Source organism: Crocodylus siamensis, chromosome 12 (genome assembly GCF_052110815.1).
Source record: "Crocodylus siamensis isolate JL-2025a chromosome 12, ASM5211081v1, whole genome shotgun sequence".
Lineage (NCBI taxonomy): Eukaryota > Metazoa > Chordata > Crocodylia > Crocodylidae > Crocodylus > Crocodylus siamensis.
This window is the reverse complement of record NC_143406.1, coordinates 12,993,750-13,012,082: the sequence shown is the minus strand read 5'-3', so window position 1 is coordinate 13,012,082 and position 18,333 is coordinate 12,993,750. Positions and strand designations below refer to the sequence as shown.

Below are 18,333 nucleotides of genomic sequence, written 5' to 3'. Positions count from 1 at the left end.
TCAACAGAAGTAAGTCATCTGGTTCTGTTGCCACAACAGTGGACACAAAGATAAATACAAGGAAGGATCCTGGCTCCATTGCAAGGAATGGAAGTTTTGCCATTCGCTTGGAATGAGCTGGGATTCAATCTTCAGTTCCTGTTATAGCCAAGTCCACTATCAAATATGGCTTTATGTGTTCAAATTAACTCTTGGCATTGCACACCATGGGGAGGTGGGGCAGTGCCCATGTGTGGCAGTTTTGTACTAGTTTACTGCATGAAGCAGGCAAGCCAATGCCTCCTGCACAAGTTATAGCTTTTGAATTGTCTTCAGGGGACACCCACATTTCAGTAATCTAACCTGGAAATACAGTACTCCATTTAAAAAGTATTGCATTACTGGCACTCCTTTTACGTGAGAAAGTTCTCCTTCAAAGGAAAAGGGCTTTTCTTCACTGCAAAGTTAACTTGTGTTATAATTCATGTATTTCCCCAACATATCCTGTCCACAAACAAAAGCCCTTAACTTGAATATGCTGGTGCTTTTAACTCAAGTTGGCTAGCCTTTCAAGTGGTACCATGAGCTAACACCACTCATCAGCTGCTAAATGTTACAGCACATGCAAACCTTTAGGTCATTAGGTTGTTGTTAAAGTTAACATGTGCTGCAAGCACTTGAATGTTCGGGGTTAAAACCTTCTGTAATGTACACAGCTCTGACCTGTTGCAAGGGAGCTGGTGAGCAGGGCATGGCTAATAGCTGACAAGTTTGCTCCATTACTGTGCTGCTCAACTGTCCAGCCCAGCACACAGACACACACGCACATACCGCAGCCCCAGCACCCCCCACCAGCTCCTGCGCACACACACACCCATACCCATACCTGCTGGGGCCTCCACAGCCCAGCAGCTCCCCTCTCCCCTCCCTCACTTCACCTCTTTCCTCATTCACCAACCAGTGCTATCCAGCCTGTCTTGGGGGGCATCGGAGTCCAAGAGGACAGATAATCTGCCTTGGAGGGGTGCCTCCTGGGTTACTGGAAGACTGCAGATTGGTTTTTTTTATCTCCATGGAACATTTAGAAGTTACGCTAAGTCAATCTGCCTGGCATAGCTCAAAGATAACCCTCACCTCAAGGCGCCTAACTTTAAGATGCCTAAAGAGCACTTAGCACTAATTAATGAGCCTTTAACAAGAGCTAATTGTAATGTAGAATCGCACCAGCAGTGTTTAGTAATCTACCCACTCTACAGCTTCACTGTTATTACACAGTTTGGCTGTCCTCTGTTGAGCCCAAAAAGAGGTATCAACACTGCAGTAAAGGCACAGAAGACTGAGACGACCCCAAAGAATGAATGAGCATAGCTCATATTCTGATACTCACTGGAGAGTTGTGCTTAAAAGTGAACATTATGATCCGGCCTGTTTTTCTTAGCTGAGTACCACAGTGGGCCAAATCCTCTCTTTTGCCATTCTGCATGTACTTGGAGAGTAAAGAGGGGAATTTAATCCAGTGTTTCTAATAAGGAGAGTCTCTAGGTAAGATATTCAGGAAAAATGATGTAAATAAAAAATATTGCTTCAGATTAACATTTGTAAAAGACAGTTTTGAATAGGCATCTTAAAACAGCGTAATGTTTTAAAGTAAAGATCAACCCAAGTGTCCTAGTCTCTGGACTGAAAAAAAAAGCTTTGACCAACTCTTCATTGTCAATTAGCGATCTTTTGTATTATCGCAAAAATACTGTGTCTGTTTTCTAAGACTTGTGCTGAGCACTTTTCCAGAGCTGATTTTAATTATTCTTCAGAAAGCTTCAGCTGAAAGAAACTATGGTCTCTCACTCTCAGAATACTCTTACTGCAGTGTATTCAGGGATCATTTGACATTAGTTCAAGAATAGTCTCCTGGTTCTGTTAAAACTTCTAGCATGACAACCCATAGCTCTGAGTATCAGAACTAATCACATCACATGCCATAAAGAAAAAATCCTACTTGTTTGCTCCACCACAGAATTTTCCTTAATTAAGGCAAGGTGTGCTGAGCTAATTCTTACAGACAGTTCTGTACTTGTTGGAATGTGCCTAACTGATACCTTGTAAAAATAATCATCTCATTCCAATGGCTGTAGAGAATAAGCAGTAAAATGTAAAGAGATCTCAAGGACACAAATTACTAAAATAGCAAACACACGCTTTATGCATCCTATACATATGTATATATTTATTTTGGGGTCTCCGCAGCACTGTTGTCAAGAAAACACTCCACAACACAGAACTGACCCTTCCTGACATTTGTTGTCAAGAAATCACTCTGCAGCATGTATAAATCATGTATAGAATTCAATTCAAATGCATGTGACTGATTTTTGCATGGCATTACAGCATGCATTGCTAGCTCTATTTTCTCTTTCTGTGCTACAGCATTATTAAGTAGCACTGGTGCAAAAAGCATTTTATTTGGGGAAGAGAGAGAGAGTGTGTGATATTTCTTTTTCTCTGTTTTAAATGTCATTGTATTTTTTAGAACATATGGGGAGGGAAATAAAGAAGTTGAAGATTTTTATTTACAGATAACTGAACAGCATCTTGTACGTTCATATGTCATAGATTTTAAGGCAAAACAAGAGTATTATGCTCATCTGGTCTGCCCTTCTCGATAACACAGACCAGAGAATTTTCCCAAGTGATTCCTGCATTAAGGTCTTTTACAAAGATACATTAGAGTCCTTGAGTGTGGGAGACTACCACATCCCTTAATAAGTTTTCTAGTGATTAGTGACCCTAACTGTTAAAATGTGTGTCTTCTCAGACTACGGACCAGAACATCATTTCTGAATGTTGGATCCAGTACTCCAGTGCTGTGGAGGGGAGCATTTCTTTTGCCCTCAATCTTGGTGCCTAAAAATCTCCTAAACACATCTGTTTATTCCAAATCTACACCGGGATAACAGTTTTGAAGTCCTTTATGAGGTTTGCATTTTGGAGAAAAGGAATGTTAAGAGGGAGAAAGAGCAAAAGTAACATAATACATGGTGGTATGTAAGCAATAAAGGAGAAATAATGAAGTTTGCAAAGAGAAGCATGGAAACAGTATCTTGATGAAATCAGAAGTGATTGAAGGGCTTCCTTAACCATGGAAGAATGCATTCTAGCAGTCTAAATGTTATTCATTTACAATTAATACCATACCAGAGAAAAAGAAGGATAGTTTCCCAAGTTTGAAAATGGCATTGTCCTCATAATTGTGCATATGAAAACAGGATGCAATTCCAGTACCAGCATAAGAGAAAGAGAGGGCTAAGGCCCTAACCCACACTAGCATATCCCCAGAAGAGTGATGGTTGCTGGTGTTTTGTTGCTGTTTTAGTTTTAATGTTTGTTAGTTTCAGTTAATAAGAGTTGGACATTTGAAATAAGGTAATCATAGCTGGAATGTTTTCTTAAGCCGAAGGAGGGAAAAAATTGGCTGTGCTGTAGTAGTGTTAAACCATGATCTTAAAAAGATTACTGGATATGGCTAATTTTATAAATTGAGAATAGCCATATTGAAGTGAATGAGGATATGAATTTAAGAATGCACATAAGTCTTTGCAGCATCACAACAAAATATGCTTTGCTGTTAAATTAAAGATGAGCTTTTCCAAGAAAAGGACATTCTAGTATACTGGGACAGTCCTTCACCATGTAAAATTGGGCATTTGGCATACACAGAATTATTGGATCAGGGTAAACATGATTTTAAAAAAATAGTTTAGGGACAAGCTGTGGTGGTGATTACAGATTAGTGCAAAGCTGTTGCATTTTTAGGAGAATATTTTATATTCACGTACTATGTAAAGTGTTTTGTCAAAACTGGAGTCTTACCGCTTCTCCAAAGCTGGAGTGAAAAGGTTTTTATTAAAGTTGATATCGGAGACTGGAAAATGGAAAAACACCTTTGAACCTCCTTATTCTTGAGAATAGGTGGTAAATAGAATCAATAGTGTTAAATATTTGGAGGTTACTCCAAAAACATGGCATGGGAGACCATATGTATGTTAAGTATTTATAGCTTTAAGTATTTATAACATTGAGAGTCATATTTTCTGATGTGAGTTTTAGGTTTGACTTTAACTAGGAATCCCAGCGTGGGGGCAACCATGCTATACCCAGCCATTTTAACCAAGAGTAGGTTTTTCAAGAAAAGCCCCTATAACCACTAGGACAAATGAGCTTCTGCTCAGATTGAGTCCTAGCTTTGTCTCCCTTCCCTTCTATTTAAACCAGGGATCATACCTTGTCTGGATTTTATATAGCATGCAAAGACCTCCAATGGCTGAATATTGTACTTCAAGTAAAAAAAAAAATCAAGATAGGGGCTTGCAAGGAGCAAAGGTTTTTCCGTGATATCTTTTATTAGCCCCACTGCAAGCTGGGAGAGATGTTAGATAAGCTTTTGGGCACAAAATGCCCTTCTTCAGGTTCTGAGGAAACCCTTGAAAAAAAATCCTTGCTTTTCACATATCTCTTGGACCATCATTGCCACAGCAACACTCCTTCTCTGTTTATAGGGGTCCAACAGTGCCTGGTTTCAGGTTGTCTGGAAATTTGGTCTTTAACATCTTACACCTGTTTTAGAAGTAGACGAGTGCACAAATACCTTTTCACACCCACATGTATGGTGTGCCCCTTGTGCAGTTTCATAACACTCTCAAACACCATTCATTGCAGATAAAATACCTTATTTCAAATACCTCTTGCCCTCTGCTTTGCTCTTCAACATCTTTTATCTTTTGCCCTAGCCTTCCCTTGGGAGCTGTCCAAAGCATTCCTGAGCTAGAAACTCTGACCTCTTCACAGGCCAGACTACAACTGCCTCTTGCCTTGGGTTCTTCAGCTCTTGTAGTAACTGGCAGGGCAGAGCCAGAGCAGGTGTGCCCATAACCTTCAGAGGAATCTGCTATGTCAGCACTCAAGAAATGGGGAAAGGAGCCCTTTACAGCCATATCCTGTTTTTACCACACCCCCCCCCTTAGATCTAGTGCAGAAGAGGAGACTGGAGTTGTAGCAGTCAAAAACAAGTTTTTCAAGTTATTCTTCCTGCTCCAACAGAAAGACTGGATTTATTAATCTAAAGCAGTGATTCTCAACCAGGGTGTCACAGCACCTTAAGGTGCCCTGAAATCCTTTAAGGGGTGCTGAGGGGTATAAGACAATGTTAGCACTGTTAGGTGTACAAACATGATTGACAAGGTAAGCCAGAGATTTCAAATAGGAATCCACAGTGTTAAAAACATTATGACTTGTGTTCTTTCTGAGTTCTTTGCAACATAAGAATTGTTGTACTATGTTCCTGTAATCAAAAAACAAGTGAAAAGTAAGAGCTGGCATTTTCCAAGGAGTGTCTTGCATCTAACAAGGGGTACCTTAAGTTTAAAAAAGGTTGCGAACCACTGACTTTATTTAGCAACAGGTTTTTTAGTTCCTCCACAAATCAGCAAAGTGTATGTTTTCTTCTCATCAGGTAGCAGGTTTTTGGGCAAAGGTTGATCATTAGCCAGCCAGCCCTTTTTTTCAGGACAGGCTTGTGACAGTATTCTGTGTGGAACTTAAGGACTCGTACTGAGTTATAGAGAAGAGTTTCCCTGCTGGCTCAGAGCACAGTACCACTTATTCGTATTTATGAATGTTAATGCCCAAATGCTTCACAATGTGGTATTAAATGTGACTTTTGGTAAGGAAAGTAAGAAATATGTATGATAAAGAAGTATGCAACTAAGTGTAAATATGTAGGTTTTCAGGGCATGATGCATCTGCTATTGAATGTGTGCTGGGTCAACCCTGACTATTGGTCCTTTCAGTTGTAACATGCACTGACTTAATAGATAAAGGATAGGTTATGCTGTGTTTTCTGCTTCTTTGTATTTTGCCTTCAAACTACATGTCTGCATATTGGGCTCTGATTCTGTTGCGTTTCATTATCTAGTGATAACGGAGCAGGATTCTTGAACTTGCTTTAAATATCAAGCAATTATAATAAGCAGCAGAAGGGTAGAATCTGCAGGACAGACTTGTGCTGCTAAGTTCTACAGTCATCCTGACATTTTGTGTGAAAAGACATTTCATTCCATGGCAATGTGAAATCTGTGTGCACTTGGTGCTGGATCACACAGCAGCTCTGCATGTTAGAATATTTAAGTGCTCTGTTTCACTGCTACACGATACTATCTTGTATAGCAGGATCCTTTTAGTGATTGGAATGAAAGGTATCTCCCCTGGCTTTCTGTGGTGTGACAATATATTTCATTGTATCCTGAGATGCAAGACCTGACAGGAAAATTAAAACTATAAATAAACTGAACTACCCCATTTTTGTTTTTAACTCTTACTCATCTTTAATATAAATTAGCAGAAGTTTCAAAGTGCTTCTTCCAAGAGTATAGTGTTAACCCAGGTGCCCTGGCTATATTCCAGGGTCGATAATAACATCCTGCCGAACCATATAACCCTGGTAATTTTTATTGCGTGCAGTATTCTTCACTTCCACTCCTAAATTATCATATGATGCTGCATTTTGCACCAGAAGAAGCTTCGTGTTAGCTGTGATTCCTATACCATTTGTAACATGTTTTGAGATTCATCAGTGTAAAAGTCACTATATGTAAAGTCCTTACCATTGCACTTTTATTTCCACACCAGGTCTATTGGCTATACTTTTACATCTTTGTCCTGTTAATACATTTAATTTAATACAACACAAGGAGGCAGCTTTAGTGTGCTTTTGCAGATCACTAGACAAAATGCTTTGTCAGCCAGGATGTCATAAATAATCACATATTTAGTTGAAAATCCATTACTATTGAGTCTCAGTTAAAACTCCATTTCTTTCAAGTATCTTACCATTTTCTCAACAGTTTAAACAACTTGCATTATGCTTTGCCTTTTGTACAGAGACTTCACAGGGATCTGTTAGAAAGATTTGTTTAGTTACTAGTCCAAAAGCCAACTTAAACTTATTTTATAATTCTCATATCCTTAAGAAAGAGATTCAGCTCAGCAGAATAAAATTCACTGCCCACAATCCCAGAGGCTTTGTTCTATTTCACAAGAATACATTGGAGTCAGATTCTGACTTTTGATATGCACCAAGTGCATGACTTCCATTGTTATCAATGGGAGTCCCTTGCAACTGCAGCCAGAAAACACACTCCCCTGGTAAGAGACTTTTAGAATTAATTGCTGTAGACAGAATAAAATCAAATATTTAAGAAACTTGGCTCTGTTTTCTTGCTGCTTTTTTACAGTGTAACTCTTTCCTGCAGATATTTTTCACTATACAGAGAAATCCCAGTCTGTGCAAAAAAGAAGGAAAAAACTTGTTTTAATATATTTTCTGGTGCCAAAATACACAGAATACTAATGTGTCACAAAGGAAAGGTACACAGAATAGGAGTGTTTCTAAGGCAACAAAACATTTTTATTTTATTTCCCATTCACTTTTATAATGATTCCTGTTGCTTTGAAACTCTCCAGGCATATTTAGGCAATAAAAGGGGCAAATAACTTTCTTTCCTCAAAGTCTTTTATTTGTGGTTCTCCTTATCTAAACCAAAAATGTAACTGCTTGGATGCTTGATGCAGTCACCCTCTGTTTACACAGCACCTTGGTGACTGCTTTAAAAGCACGTACCAATTTTATTACTATTATTAATCCCAATTATATGGCATGGCATTTCATTTTGTATGGCATTTTTCATGCAAAACGTCTCCCAAATGCTTAAGAAAGTTAATAATACAATGTTAAATACTAGCACAAGGAGGGAGAAATTAAGAGGTGGGCAAGAGCTGAGAGAAGTTTTCAGTTAAAATTTGAAAACAGATTGGACTCATTTTCATCTCTGTGAAGGCCCCTTAATACTTTCACTGCATTGCATTTCAATCCACTTTAAACTCCCTTTTAGAGTATAATTGAGAATCAGGCCTGTTATATCTATATGGCAGAGGTATATGTGAAGGCAGGAGCTCCAGAGAAGGTTTCCTCCCCCCACCAAAAAGGGTGATTTTCTTTAGGCTTAAAGAGGACTGTTTTGTAGAATCCATGAAGAATTTTAAAATGAAAGGAACTGGATTGAACTGGATTCTGAATTAAACTAGGAGCCAGAGGAGTTGGCTAAGTGTATGGGTAATCTGGATCGTGCTTTTTCGTATAGTTGGAGAAGTGGCAGCAATGTTTTGCAGATGCCTGATTCTAAAAAACTGAGGTTAGGTAAGGCCACTGAGAAATGTGCTGCCATAGGTAGGATGAAGGAAATGAAGGCATAAGTCAAGATTTATGCAAAGTGCCTAGTAAGCCTTCACTTGTATGATCTTTACAGCTTGTCAAACTTACCCCAAATTTGTATACAGAATAACATTTTCAAACATGAATACATTGCATCAGGAGTGCTCAAACCTCAGCTGCTGGCCAGATTCAGCCCCTGGCACTTTGTCATCTGGCCTGAGGGGCTCCTACCCTCAGACTGGCCCTGTGTATGTCCATTCAGCCCACAGGGCCAACGCTGAGCACCACTGCATTACACAGTTAAAACTATAGGTCTTTTCTGTTATTAATTAGAAAAAATATTGTCCCAAACTCTACTATCTATGTTTCTTCTTCCTTTCTCCTATGACCAGTCATGGTTCTTGTGCACTTCCAAAGTTTCATTCTGAAGTGTATTTTTCTTATAATAAAGCAGAATCGAAAGTATATTTCCTTTAATGCATTTAAACTTAGACTGGGGCCTGTGCAATTGTGAATGTAACATGCAAATCCCAACATGCTCATTGACTCCTACAGAATCTCTTGCCTGGGGATTTAGTTGTAGTAACAGGAGAATTTGGTAGTTGTAGGTAGCTATTCTGGCCTTTGACTACAGAAAGTGGTAGGGGTATCTATGCACGACCACATATACTTCTAGATCAGTGGCTCTCAACCTTTTTAGATTTGAGGCACCCCTTGTTAACCTCAGGCATGTCCACATGGGAATGTATGCATGCCTAAACTTAATGCGCCTTAGCCTAAGGCACATTAAGGCAATTTAGGCACGTGCCTACACGCAGACACCTTAAGGTGCCTTAACATGGCTCACTGGGCAGCCTGCCCTGGTCAGCAGCCTGGACAGCCCCTGGAAGCCTGTGGCAACATAGTCAGGCAGTGCAGCCCAGCGCTGGCCAAGGGAGTGGGAGCCTCTAGTCCCCCCGGATGCGATCGGCCTGGCCTTGGCCCTGGCTCCAGCCCTGGCTGCAGCTCTAACCCCCTTCCCAGGTTCCTGCCTTCCCAGCATCAGATGAGAACAAGCTGGAGTTGAGCCCATGGGTCCCCAAGCTGCCGTCAGGTGCTGCCAAGGTGAAGAAGAAGCAGGTGCTGTTCTGCAAGTGCAGACACTGTAGCTGGAGTGGCAGTTCCAGCAGAGGTGCGAGGGCTCCTATCAAAGCACAGGGGAAAGGTGCCCCACAACTCCCTGCAGAGAGAGGAGACAGTGCAGCATAGGCAGGGTCTTTCCTAGCAGCTCCCCCACGCCTCTCATTTGGGGCACGGTTGCTGGCCAGCCAGTGCAACCCTGCAAGGGTTGGTTGCCTCACTGCCGACTTTCTAAGAGATAATGACGCCCTTAGAAGCCTGCACTGGGGCTCCCACCTGGGACAGCAGATGGGCTGGGACTGTATCTGCCCGCAGTGCTCGGCACAGCTTTCCCTGCTCCACCCACCTCTGTCCTGCGCAAGCACCTGGCCTCCATGCCAGACACTACAGGTGGGAGAGGTGGTATCAGCTCCTGGGGGCTCTGTGCAGTTCAGCACACAGGCTAGGCACAATGTGGCTGGGAGCTCGACCTTGGATCAGGCTGACTAAGGAGAGAGCTGAGCCCCCAGCTGCCTTGTGCTCAGCCTGCCCAGGCTGAGCTGAGCACAGCCCCCAGGAGCTGACACTGCCTCTCCCACCCGCGGTGTTCAGCACTGAGGCCAAGCACTTGCCTGGGGCAGAGGTGGGTGGATCAGGGAAAGCTGTGCCAGGTACTGGGGGCAGATGTAGTCCCAGTCCACCTGCTGTCCTGGGAGGAAGCCCCAGTGCAGGTTTCTAAGGGCGCCTGAATCCTGGGCAGTGAGATGTCTTGCCCCTTCAGGGCTGCATTGCCCAGCCAGTAAAACCTACCCCAAGGGGGAGGCATAGGGGAGCCACTAAAGCTCTGCCTGCACTGCACTGCTCCCTTCCTCTACAGGGAGTCGTGGGGGGCCTGTCCCTTGTGCTTTGACAGGAGGCCTCATGCCTGCTGTCCCCTCTGCTGACTTACTTCACATCAACAGGGACCTCTGCTGCTAGGAGCTGCTCCAGCATCTGTGCCTTGGAGAACAACACCCACTTCAATTACTTTTTAGATTACAAAAATACTTCCCTTAAAATTAAAAAGTTAGACAATCAGACAGCATTGTTATTTTTGTCACTGGAGTATATTTCTCCCTGTAGCAGGAACTGCAGGCTTTATTAATCTTATTCAAGGCACATACTATGAGTAGCACAGAAAATTTAAAAAGAAGACTCTAATACTATAGTAGAAAGTAACAGACCAGAACCAGAATATGTAGTAGATATTTCCCTTGACATTTACTTGGATCCTGCTATCAAATGCTTCCTTCACATATAGATGTAGAGGTAGGTGAAGTATAGCGAATGGGAGAAGAAAAGGGGACACTTAACCTGAGTCACAATTTAGAGTTCTGTAGGATTTTGTTCAAATATCGTTGGCATGTTTGGCTGTACAAATAGGATGCTTTAAAAATAAAACCCTTTGCTTACCATGACTTCAAGGCCCAAAGATTTAGTAACAAGCTATGAGGTCCATCCCCTCTAGCTTGTTACTTGGGATCACGCTTTAATCCAGTTCTTGAAGTCATGCATCCATATTGCAGGGGTGTGCTTCTATAATTGACACTGAAAATCTTGTTTTGCTCCATGTGTGAATCTGCACTGATGCGAGCAGGAGATTTGCATGAAAAAGAACCACAGTCTCACACCCCGATTATTCTGTAAATAAAAGTGCCTTTCTTTCCCAGCTGCCCATGCAAAACATATAGTAGCTAACAAGCATTTATTTCCTAAATGTATCCATCCTCACAGTCTGTAGGCGAAAACAATCTGAAAATTGTTTTTGGTACTTAACATCTGCTTTGACTTCCACAGATTTTCCAGCAAAGCTTTTCATGGTGTACAAAAGACATGATACTTGTTTTTTTTATAGGGTCAACTCAACCTCCCTTTCTTTTGAGGTGGAAAAATTGAACTTTCATGTGGTTACTTTGTATCACAGTTGTTAAGGAGATTTTTACCGTGTAGGTCTTCTTTGCTCTGTTTGGACGACAAAAATAAAAAGGTCCTTTTCACAATAAACACAGCTTGACCCTACGTCCTTGGTCAAAATTTCCCTCTTCTCCCACTTTCCTATGAGCATGCAAAGTTTTATAGACTAGGCTAGCCATGTCATCAATCTGTCCCAGAGATGGCTACATCTGATTGGTTCAGTATATACATAGGTCCTGATCTAACTTTACATACGAGTATTTCCATTGAAATTGTTGATAATCATACGCATAAACACAAGCATATTGTAAGTGTTTACAGAACTGAGGCTATAGTGTTTACAGTCTCTGACATTATCAAGATTGAAGGGGTTGGGGGGGATTAACGCCACTGCAAGCCCACTGGGCAAGCTTCATAAATTCAGCAGGCTAAGGTACTCCTACCCTAGCCCTGGAACGATCTGTGGGAAAGGCAGGGGCCCCCAGTGGGACACTTGCCTGCCTATACACCAAGGCCAGGAGCTTGGGGAATAAACAGGAGGAACTGGTCCTCCTGCTAAACAAGAATGACTACAACATCATAGGGATAACAGAGACCTGGTTGGACCCCACCTATGACTGGCCACAGGTATAGATGGCTATACCCTGTACAGGCAAGATCGTGCAGATAAAAGGGGTGGGTGTGTAGCTCTCTATGTCAAGGACAGCTACATATCCCTGCAAATTGACATTGGCACCCAGGAAGGATGTCTGGAGTCTCTCTGGTTTAAAATACATGGGGAATGTGGCATAGGGGACATAATGGTAGGAGTCTACTACAGACCTCCTAACCAGAAACAAGAGCTGGACCAGGAATTCGCCAGGGAACTGGCTGAGGCTGCATGCGCTCAATGCATGGTTGTCATGGGAAACTTTAACTACCTGGACATCTCATGGGAAGCGCATTTGGCCAAATCCGATGGGTTGCAAAGCTTCCTTACGTGCATAAATGAGCTCTATCTGACCCACAAAGTCTATGGGCCAACAAGAAGTAAAGCATTGCTGGAGCTGACACTGGCCAAAGGGGCTGACCTAGTCAGTGACCTAAGAATCGATGGGAAGCTGGGTGATAGGGACCATGAGCTGATCACCTTTACTATCCATTGCAAAGCTGGCAAGTCGCTCAACAATACAGAAGTCTTGACTTCAGGAAAACTGACTTTGACAAGCTCAGGAGGCTCATTGTTGAGGCCCTAAGAGACCACGACTCAACAGGAAGAGGAGCCCAAGAGGAGTGATTGCTCCTCAAAGGAGCAATCCTGACAGCTTAAGGGATGGCCATCCCATCTTGGAGGAAGGGTAGCAAAAGGGCAAAGCAACCCCCTAGGCTCAGCAGGGAACTAGAGGGCCTCCTACACTTCAAAAGAAAGACTTATAAACGATGGAAGGCTGGAATTACCATCAAGGAGGAGTACTCAGCAGTGGTCCGTACTGCAGGGAACGGATCAGGAAAGCCAAGGTTGCAACCGAGCTCCACCTGGCTTCACATATCAAGAACAACAAAATGTCCTTTTTAGATACGTAGGGAGTTGGAAAAAAAAAGCAAGGGTAAGATTGGACCTCTACTGAACCAAATGGGACAGCTGATACCTGACACCCAGGAAAAGGCCAATCTACTTAATGAGTACTTCGCTTTGGTCTTTCATCAGTTCAGTGGCACTGCCCTGCCTAGCAAGATGCGGGACAGCCTGGGTGAGGGTGTATTTATACCCAGCATCGGTGTTGATCTAGTAAAGGATCAACTTGAGAGGCTGGACACCTTCAAGTCAGCTGGTCCTGACAGATTACACCCTAGAATACTAAAGGAGCTGGCAGGTGTCACAGCCCAACCATTGGCAAAATTATTTAAAAACTCATGGCACCCAGGTGAGGTACCTGAAGACCGGAAGAAGGCCAATGTGGTACCCGTCTTCAAGAAGGGGCAGAAAGTAGATCCCGGGAATTACAGGCCAATTATCTTGACTTCAATCCGTGGTAAGATTCTGTTGAAAGTTATCAAAGAGACCCTACTGACTGAGGGCAATATCTGGGGGGGATAGCCAGCATGGGTTTGTCATGGGTAGGTTTTGCCTGACCAATCTCATCTCCTCCTATGACCAGGTAACATACCACCTGGACAAGGGAAAAGAGATTGATGTCATATATCTGGACTTTAAAAAATCCTTTGATCTGTTGTCCTATGACCTCCCCATGGAAAAATTGGCCAACTGTGGCCCTGGCTACACCACAGTCCGATGGCTGGGAAATTGGCTCTGAGGTCAGACCCAGAGAGTAGTGGTTGATGGTAGCGAATCATTATGGCACTCCATGACCAGTGGTGTCCCCCAAGACTCTGACCTCGGACTGGTTCTCTTTGACACCTTTATCAACGATGTGGACACTGGTGTCAGAAGCTCAATGGCTAAGTTCGCTGATAACACTTAAACTTTGGGGCATAGTATCCACACCTGAGGACAGGCTGGTGATCCAGGCTGACTTGGATAAACTTAGTAAGTGGCTGGATACAAACCTGATGATGTTCTATACTGATAAATGTAAGGTACTCCACCTCGGGGGGAAAAAACCTGCATCATGCTTATAGGCTTGTCAGTGCTACGCTTGCTAGCACCACTGCTGAAAGAGACTTGGGGGTCACGATTGACCAAGGTGAACATGCGCCACCACTGCGATGTCACAGCTGGTAAAGCAAACCAAACTCTGGCTTGCATCCATAGATGCTTCTCAAGTAAATCTCAGGCTGTGATCCTCCCATTGTACTTGGCCTTGGTGAGGCCACAGCTGGAGTAGTGCATCCAATTCTGGGCTCCTCAATTCAAGAAAGTTGTCAAGAAGCTTGAGAGAGTCCAGAGGAGAGCCACACGCATGATCAGAGGACAAGAGAAAAGGCCATATGATGAGAGGCTGAGAGCCATGGGACTCTTCAGCCTGAAAAAGCACAGGCTCAGGGGTGACCTAGTGGCAGCCTGTAAGTACATAAGGGATGTACATCATGATCTGGGAGAACATCTGTTCACCACAGTGCCCCAAGGTAAAACAAGGACCAATGGTCATAAACTCCTTCAAGACTGTTTCAGGCTGGACATAAGAAAAAAATTATTTTACTGTCCGAGTGCCCAAGACCTGGAACAGAATCCTTCCAGAAATGGTGCAGGCACCTACTCTGAACTCTTTCAAGGAACATTTGGATGCTTATCTTGCTGGGATCCTTTGACCCTAGCTGACTTCCTGCCCCTGGGGCAGGGGGCTGGACTTGTTGATCTTTTTCAGCCCTAACATCTATGAAATCTATGATTCTATAGGAATGTAAAATATTATGAATGTATATTAAAATAAATAATCAACTAAATTACCTTTGTGGTGATAGTGGTGGTTTTGCTATTTTAACTCCATACTCTTTTGGGAGATTACTATACATGCTAATTGACAGTTCCGTTAAATGTCAGCACAGATTGTCATACTCTCCATTAAATGATGAAATCATCTCATATTTTTGCTTTAACAAGAATAGAAAACAAGCAGAAACATTTGTTTTTGCTTCTGATCTTTCATGTGCATTGCACATTGTATTTCATATATACAAATTAATACATGTGATATCAGAGTAATTTAGGTACAGTAACAGTTCTACCATTATTCCCTATGTTTTATTTATTTATGTATTTATTTACAATGTTTAATTCCCACATTTCCCTTATCTCTTTCAGGCAAGTATGTGCTTATGGTCCATGAAGTAACCATGCCCCCATTTTTGGGCCAGACTCTCCCACCAGCCTTCAAACTCTTAAGGGTTTTGCCAGAGAAAACCAAAAACAAGAAAGCGACCAGCAAGTAAAGAAGGAACATAAACGTACAGGAATTCACAGGCTCTGTCCAATGCACACTGTAGTTTGTGGAGGTTTTACCACTGAGTACAATAGGAGTTGGATTGATCCCTTGGGCCTCAGATGCATGTAGGTTTTGAAAAAAGGGGTATACTAACAGCAAAGAAATAATTGACCAACAGAAATCCATTTCACAAAGTGTCCTACCTAGTCACATTTTAGATGATACATCCATATTTATGAGATGGAGAGAAATGTCTTTGATGAATCCTATTTTTCATCATTATATAAGCTGTATGTATTTTTAACAAAATTCTATTAAAATAAACTGAAAATTCAGGCCACAGTTTGATCACATAATGATGCCATAAAAACTGGTGAACCATCTGAACAGCTAATGGATAAAATCATACATAGCAAATTAACTTTTATGACCACAGTGATCACCTCTCTTATAACACATTTATGAATATATTGTTTTGTGGATAAAAAGTCTTGTTCATCTAATTTACTTGAAAAACACTCATTGCCTAAAAGATGACAACCAGGCAGCTGTCTTGTCTCCTGACACTGGCTTCTGTCTTCAGTGAAGGAGGATCAAAGTTAGATTAATTATTCCAGAAAGGCCATTGCCAAATAGTCCATCAATGAAGCTAAACAATGGTAAAGAAATGTTGTGTTCATGTGGTTGGAATGTATTTGGGTTTGATGAGAGTTGCCACTGAACATACAAAGTGTTTTCACGCCAACTAAACAATCAAGATTCAGTTGTAGAACACCTGAAAGTTGGCAAGCAAAGAGAAAAGGACTGCATTCTGATCAGAAAAGGGACAATCAAAACAGAAAAAGATTTGAAGAGCATGCCTAAAAAATCAGTACAATTAATATTTGACTAGGGCCTTTCAGTATTGAAAATGAAACTGTAACTGGAAAAAGTATGATGGGGGCATGTATATTAAAAAGGAAAATAGGATGAGTTTTTTGATGCGTCTATTCCTTGATACAGAATGCTTAATTTCCAGGCATCAGTTCAACTTTGCAAAAATTATTTATCAAGATTGAATCCCTAGCTGATATCTGTACTAAGTGCAGTGACTGACTACTGACTCTTTTTTTTCACTTCCAAAGTATGCTTTGTAGTGAACAAACTCCTTGAATGCAGGGTCTCAATGTCAGTGCACTTCCGTAACTGGCCACTCCCAGTTTTTTGCCAGACATCAAAATAATGATCTACATATGCTATTGATTTAATGACATCTCTTGCTACTAGGAATTGATCTTATGCTTTCAGTTCACTAAAGCAAATTTAACACTAGGTTTATTCAGGGTTAGGTAACACTGAAGATCTATACCCTCCAAGATCATGTTCCCTGTCAAAGTGTAAATTATATAATGTAAATCTTTTAAAAGATTTGGATTTTCTCCCTCTCAAATGATCAGTTAAGCAGTCTAATTTCCAAATACATAACTCTTCCACAGGCAGTCTAGAATCACATCTCCCATTACATGGCAATCTCTGCTGTCGTGAAGCAAGAGAAGCAGTCGTCCTTGAAACCTCTTTTTCTTCCCCTATTAAGACTTGCTGAGTTGTTTGTTAGATTTATAGGATAGGACACATATATAGATACATGGTTTTGTTCTCCGATAAATTGTCCAAATGTTAAAACAAATTCTTTGTGATGGTGACATTCTGTTGTTCCTCCTTGGTGGGGTTCCTCACTATAGAAGCTGTTCATGCTGCCGTACGTTAAACAAACATCAACACATAGCATGTGGTGTCGACCAAAGTCCTACAGACAAGAATTCTTAGTGGCCTTTGCTATACACAGTTTACCAACATATGGCACCCCGTGGAACTCATTTTTTGGAAAATTGCTAAAATACAGACAATTTCAGCAACAGGTTTTGGGTTTTTTTCCTTTTCAAAGCTGCACTCACTTTGTTCAGAACAGTATCCTGAGAGATTGCCTGGTGAGAAACACCAACTGCCAAGAGTATCTGAAAATAAAGTTTTTAATTAACATTGGCATTTCTGAGTCTCCTGCTGGCTACTATCTTATTGTGAATTTGATATTGTTTGTGGCACCAACCAAATTTTGAGATCATAAACCAGTTTTTGTTCTGTTTGGGATTATTTAATGGGATATTTTTGAAGATTTAACATCTGAAGAATATTTTTTTTTCTTTGAAGTTTAAAGTAAATGTAAAGTGTTTACAGACTGCAAGATTCTTCTGATTCTTAACCCAGTTGATAAATAGTGTGGAACATTATAGTATGTTTTAAGTTTCATTTTAAAATTGGGGTTAAAAAACACAGAGGACAAGATGAACACTGCTATAGTCAACGTGACTATATTAAAATGGGTTTGATTCAAGTGACAGATGATTTAGGCTAATACACTATTAGGGCACAATCATGCAAACATTTATTCATTCAGTGAAGCTTTTTACATCAAAATAGATACCATTCATTTATATGTAGACGTGCATTCCTTTTCTTCTCCCTTGTCACCATTGAAGGAAAAGATGAGGGTGGAAGGGTTATTTAACAAATGGTCTCTGATAAACTTTTAAGATGACTGACCATCCTATTTTACAGTGCTTTTATAGGATTAAATAATGTAAAAGTGAAGTCAAAAGGCCCTTTATGCATACACACTCTAGTGCTGGCAAAATAGCAGTTCACAGTCGCTAAGAAAGGACTTATACTACTCTGGCAAAGCATTTGTGGGTTGTGGTGGCCCACAAAAGACAGGTAGCACTAACTGCATTTTTATCCTTGAAAGAAAAGGAAAATTTATAACACTGTTAGGTACAGTCTTCCTAGAGTCTCCTGACAAGAGATGTAACTTACACTGCATTCTGGTAGCTCATTAACATATATCTGGACCAAATACTGACTCCAACCCCCTGTAGTCATTGTTAATGTTCTCTTTGCTATTTATATTTAGTCAGGAGGTAAAGTAAGAGCATTGCTTTTCAGGCTGTGGTTTCCTCATTTGAAATATTAACCAATTTTATGCAGACAGAAGTAAGTTTTCAGTTAGGCAGAAAAAGTGTGTCTATAAGAACTCAGCACAAATTTTTGGCAGACCCATTAAAAGCTGGTTTCACAAACCATTAGTATTATTTAGCAGTCATATTGTAGTCACCTTCCTTCTGTCCTCTTCTCTAAAACTGG

General features: G+C 41.3%; 1 protein-coding gene across 4 annotated transcripts in view; it reads left to right on the top strand.

Moving 5' to 3' along the window:
- MORN1 (MORN repeat containing 1) overlaps window positions 1-17,395 on the top strand; it is a 159,788-nt gene extending 142,393 nt beyond the window's left edge. For 2 of the 4 annotated variants that reach the window (XM_090024698.1, XM_090024700.1), the window contains exon 14: window positions 15,036-17,394. In XM_090024698.1, the coding sequence (XP_089880824.1) occupies window positions 15,036-15,163 (128 nt within the window). In that variant the 3' untranslated portion in view covers window positions 15,164-17,394. Of the gene's footprint in view, window positions 1-15,035 lie in introns of all 4 variants that reach the window. The other 2 variants (XM_090024699.1, XM_090024697.1) reach the window with 2 other exon arrangements.
- The last annotated feature ends 938 nt before the right edge of the window (window positions 17,396-18,333 follow it).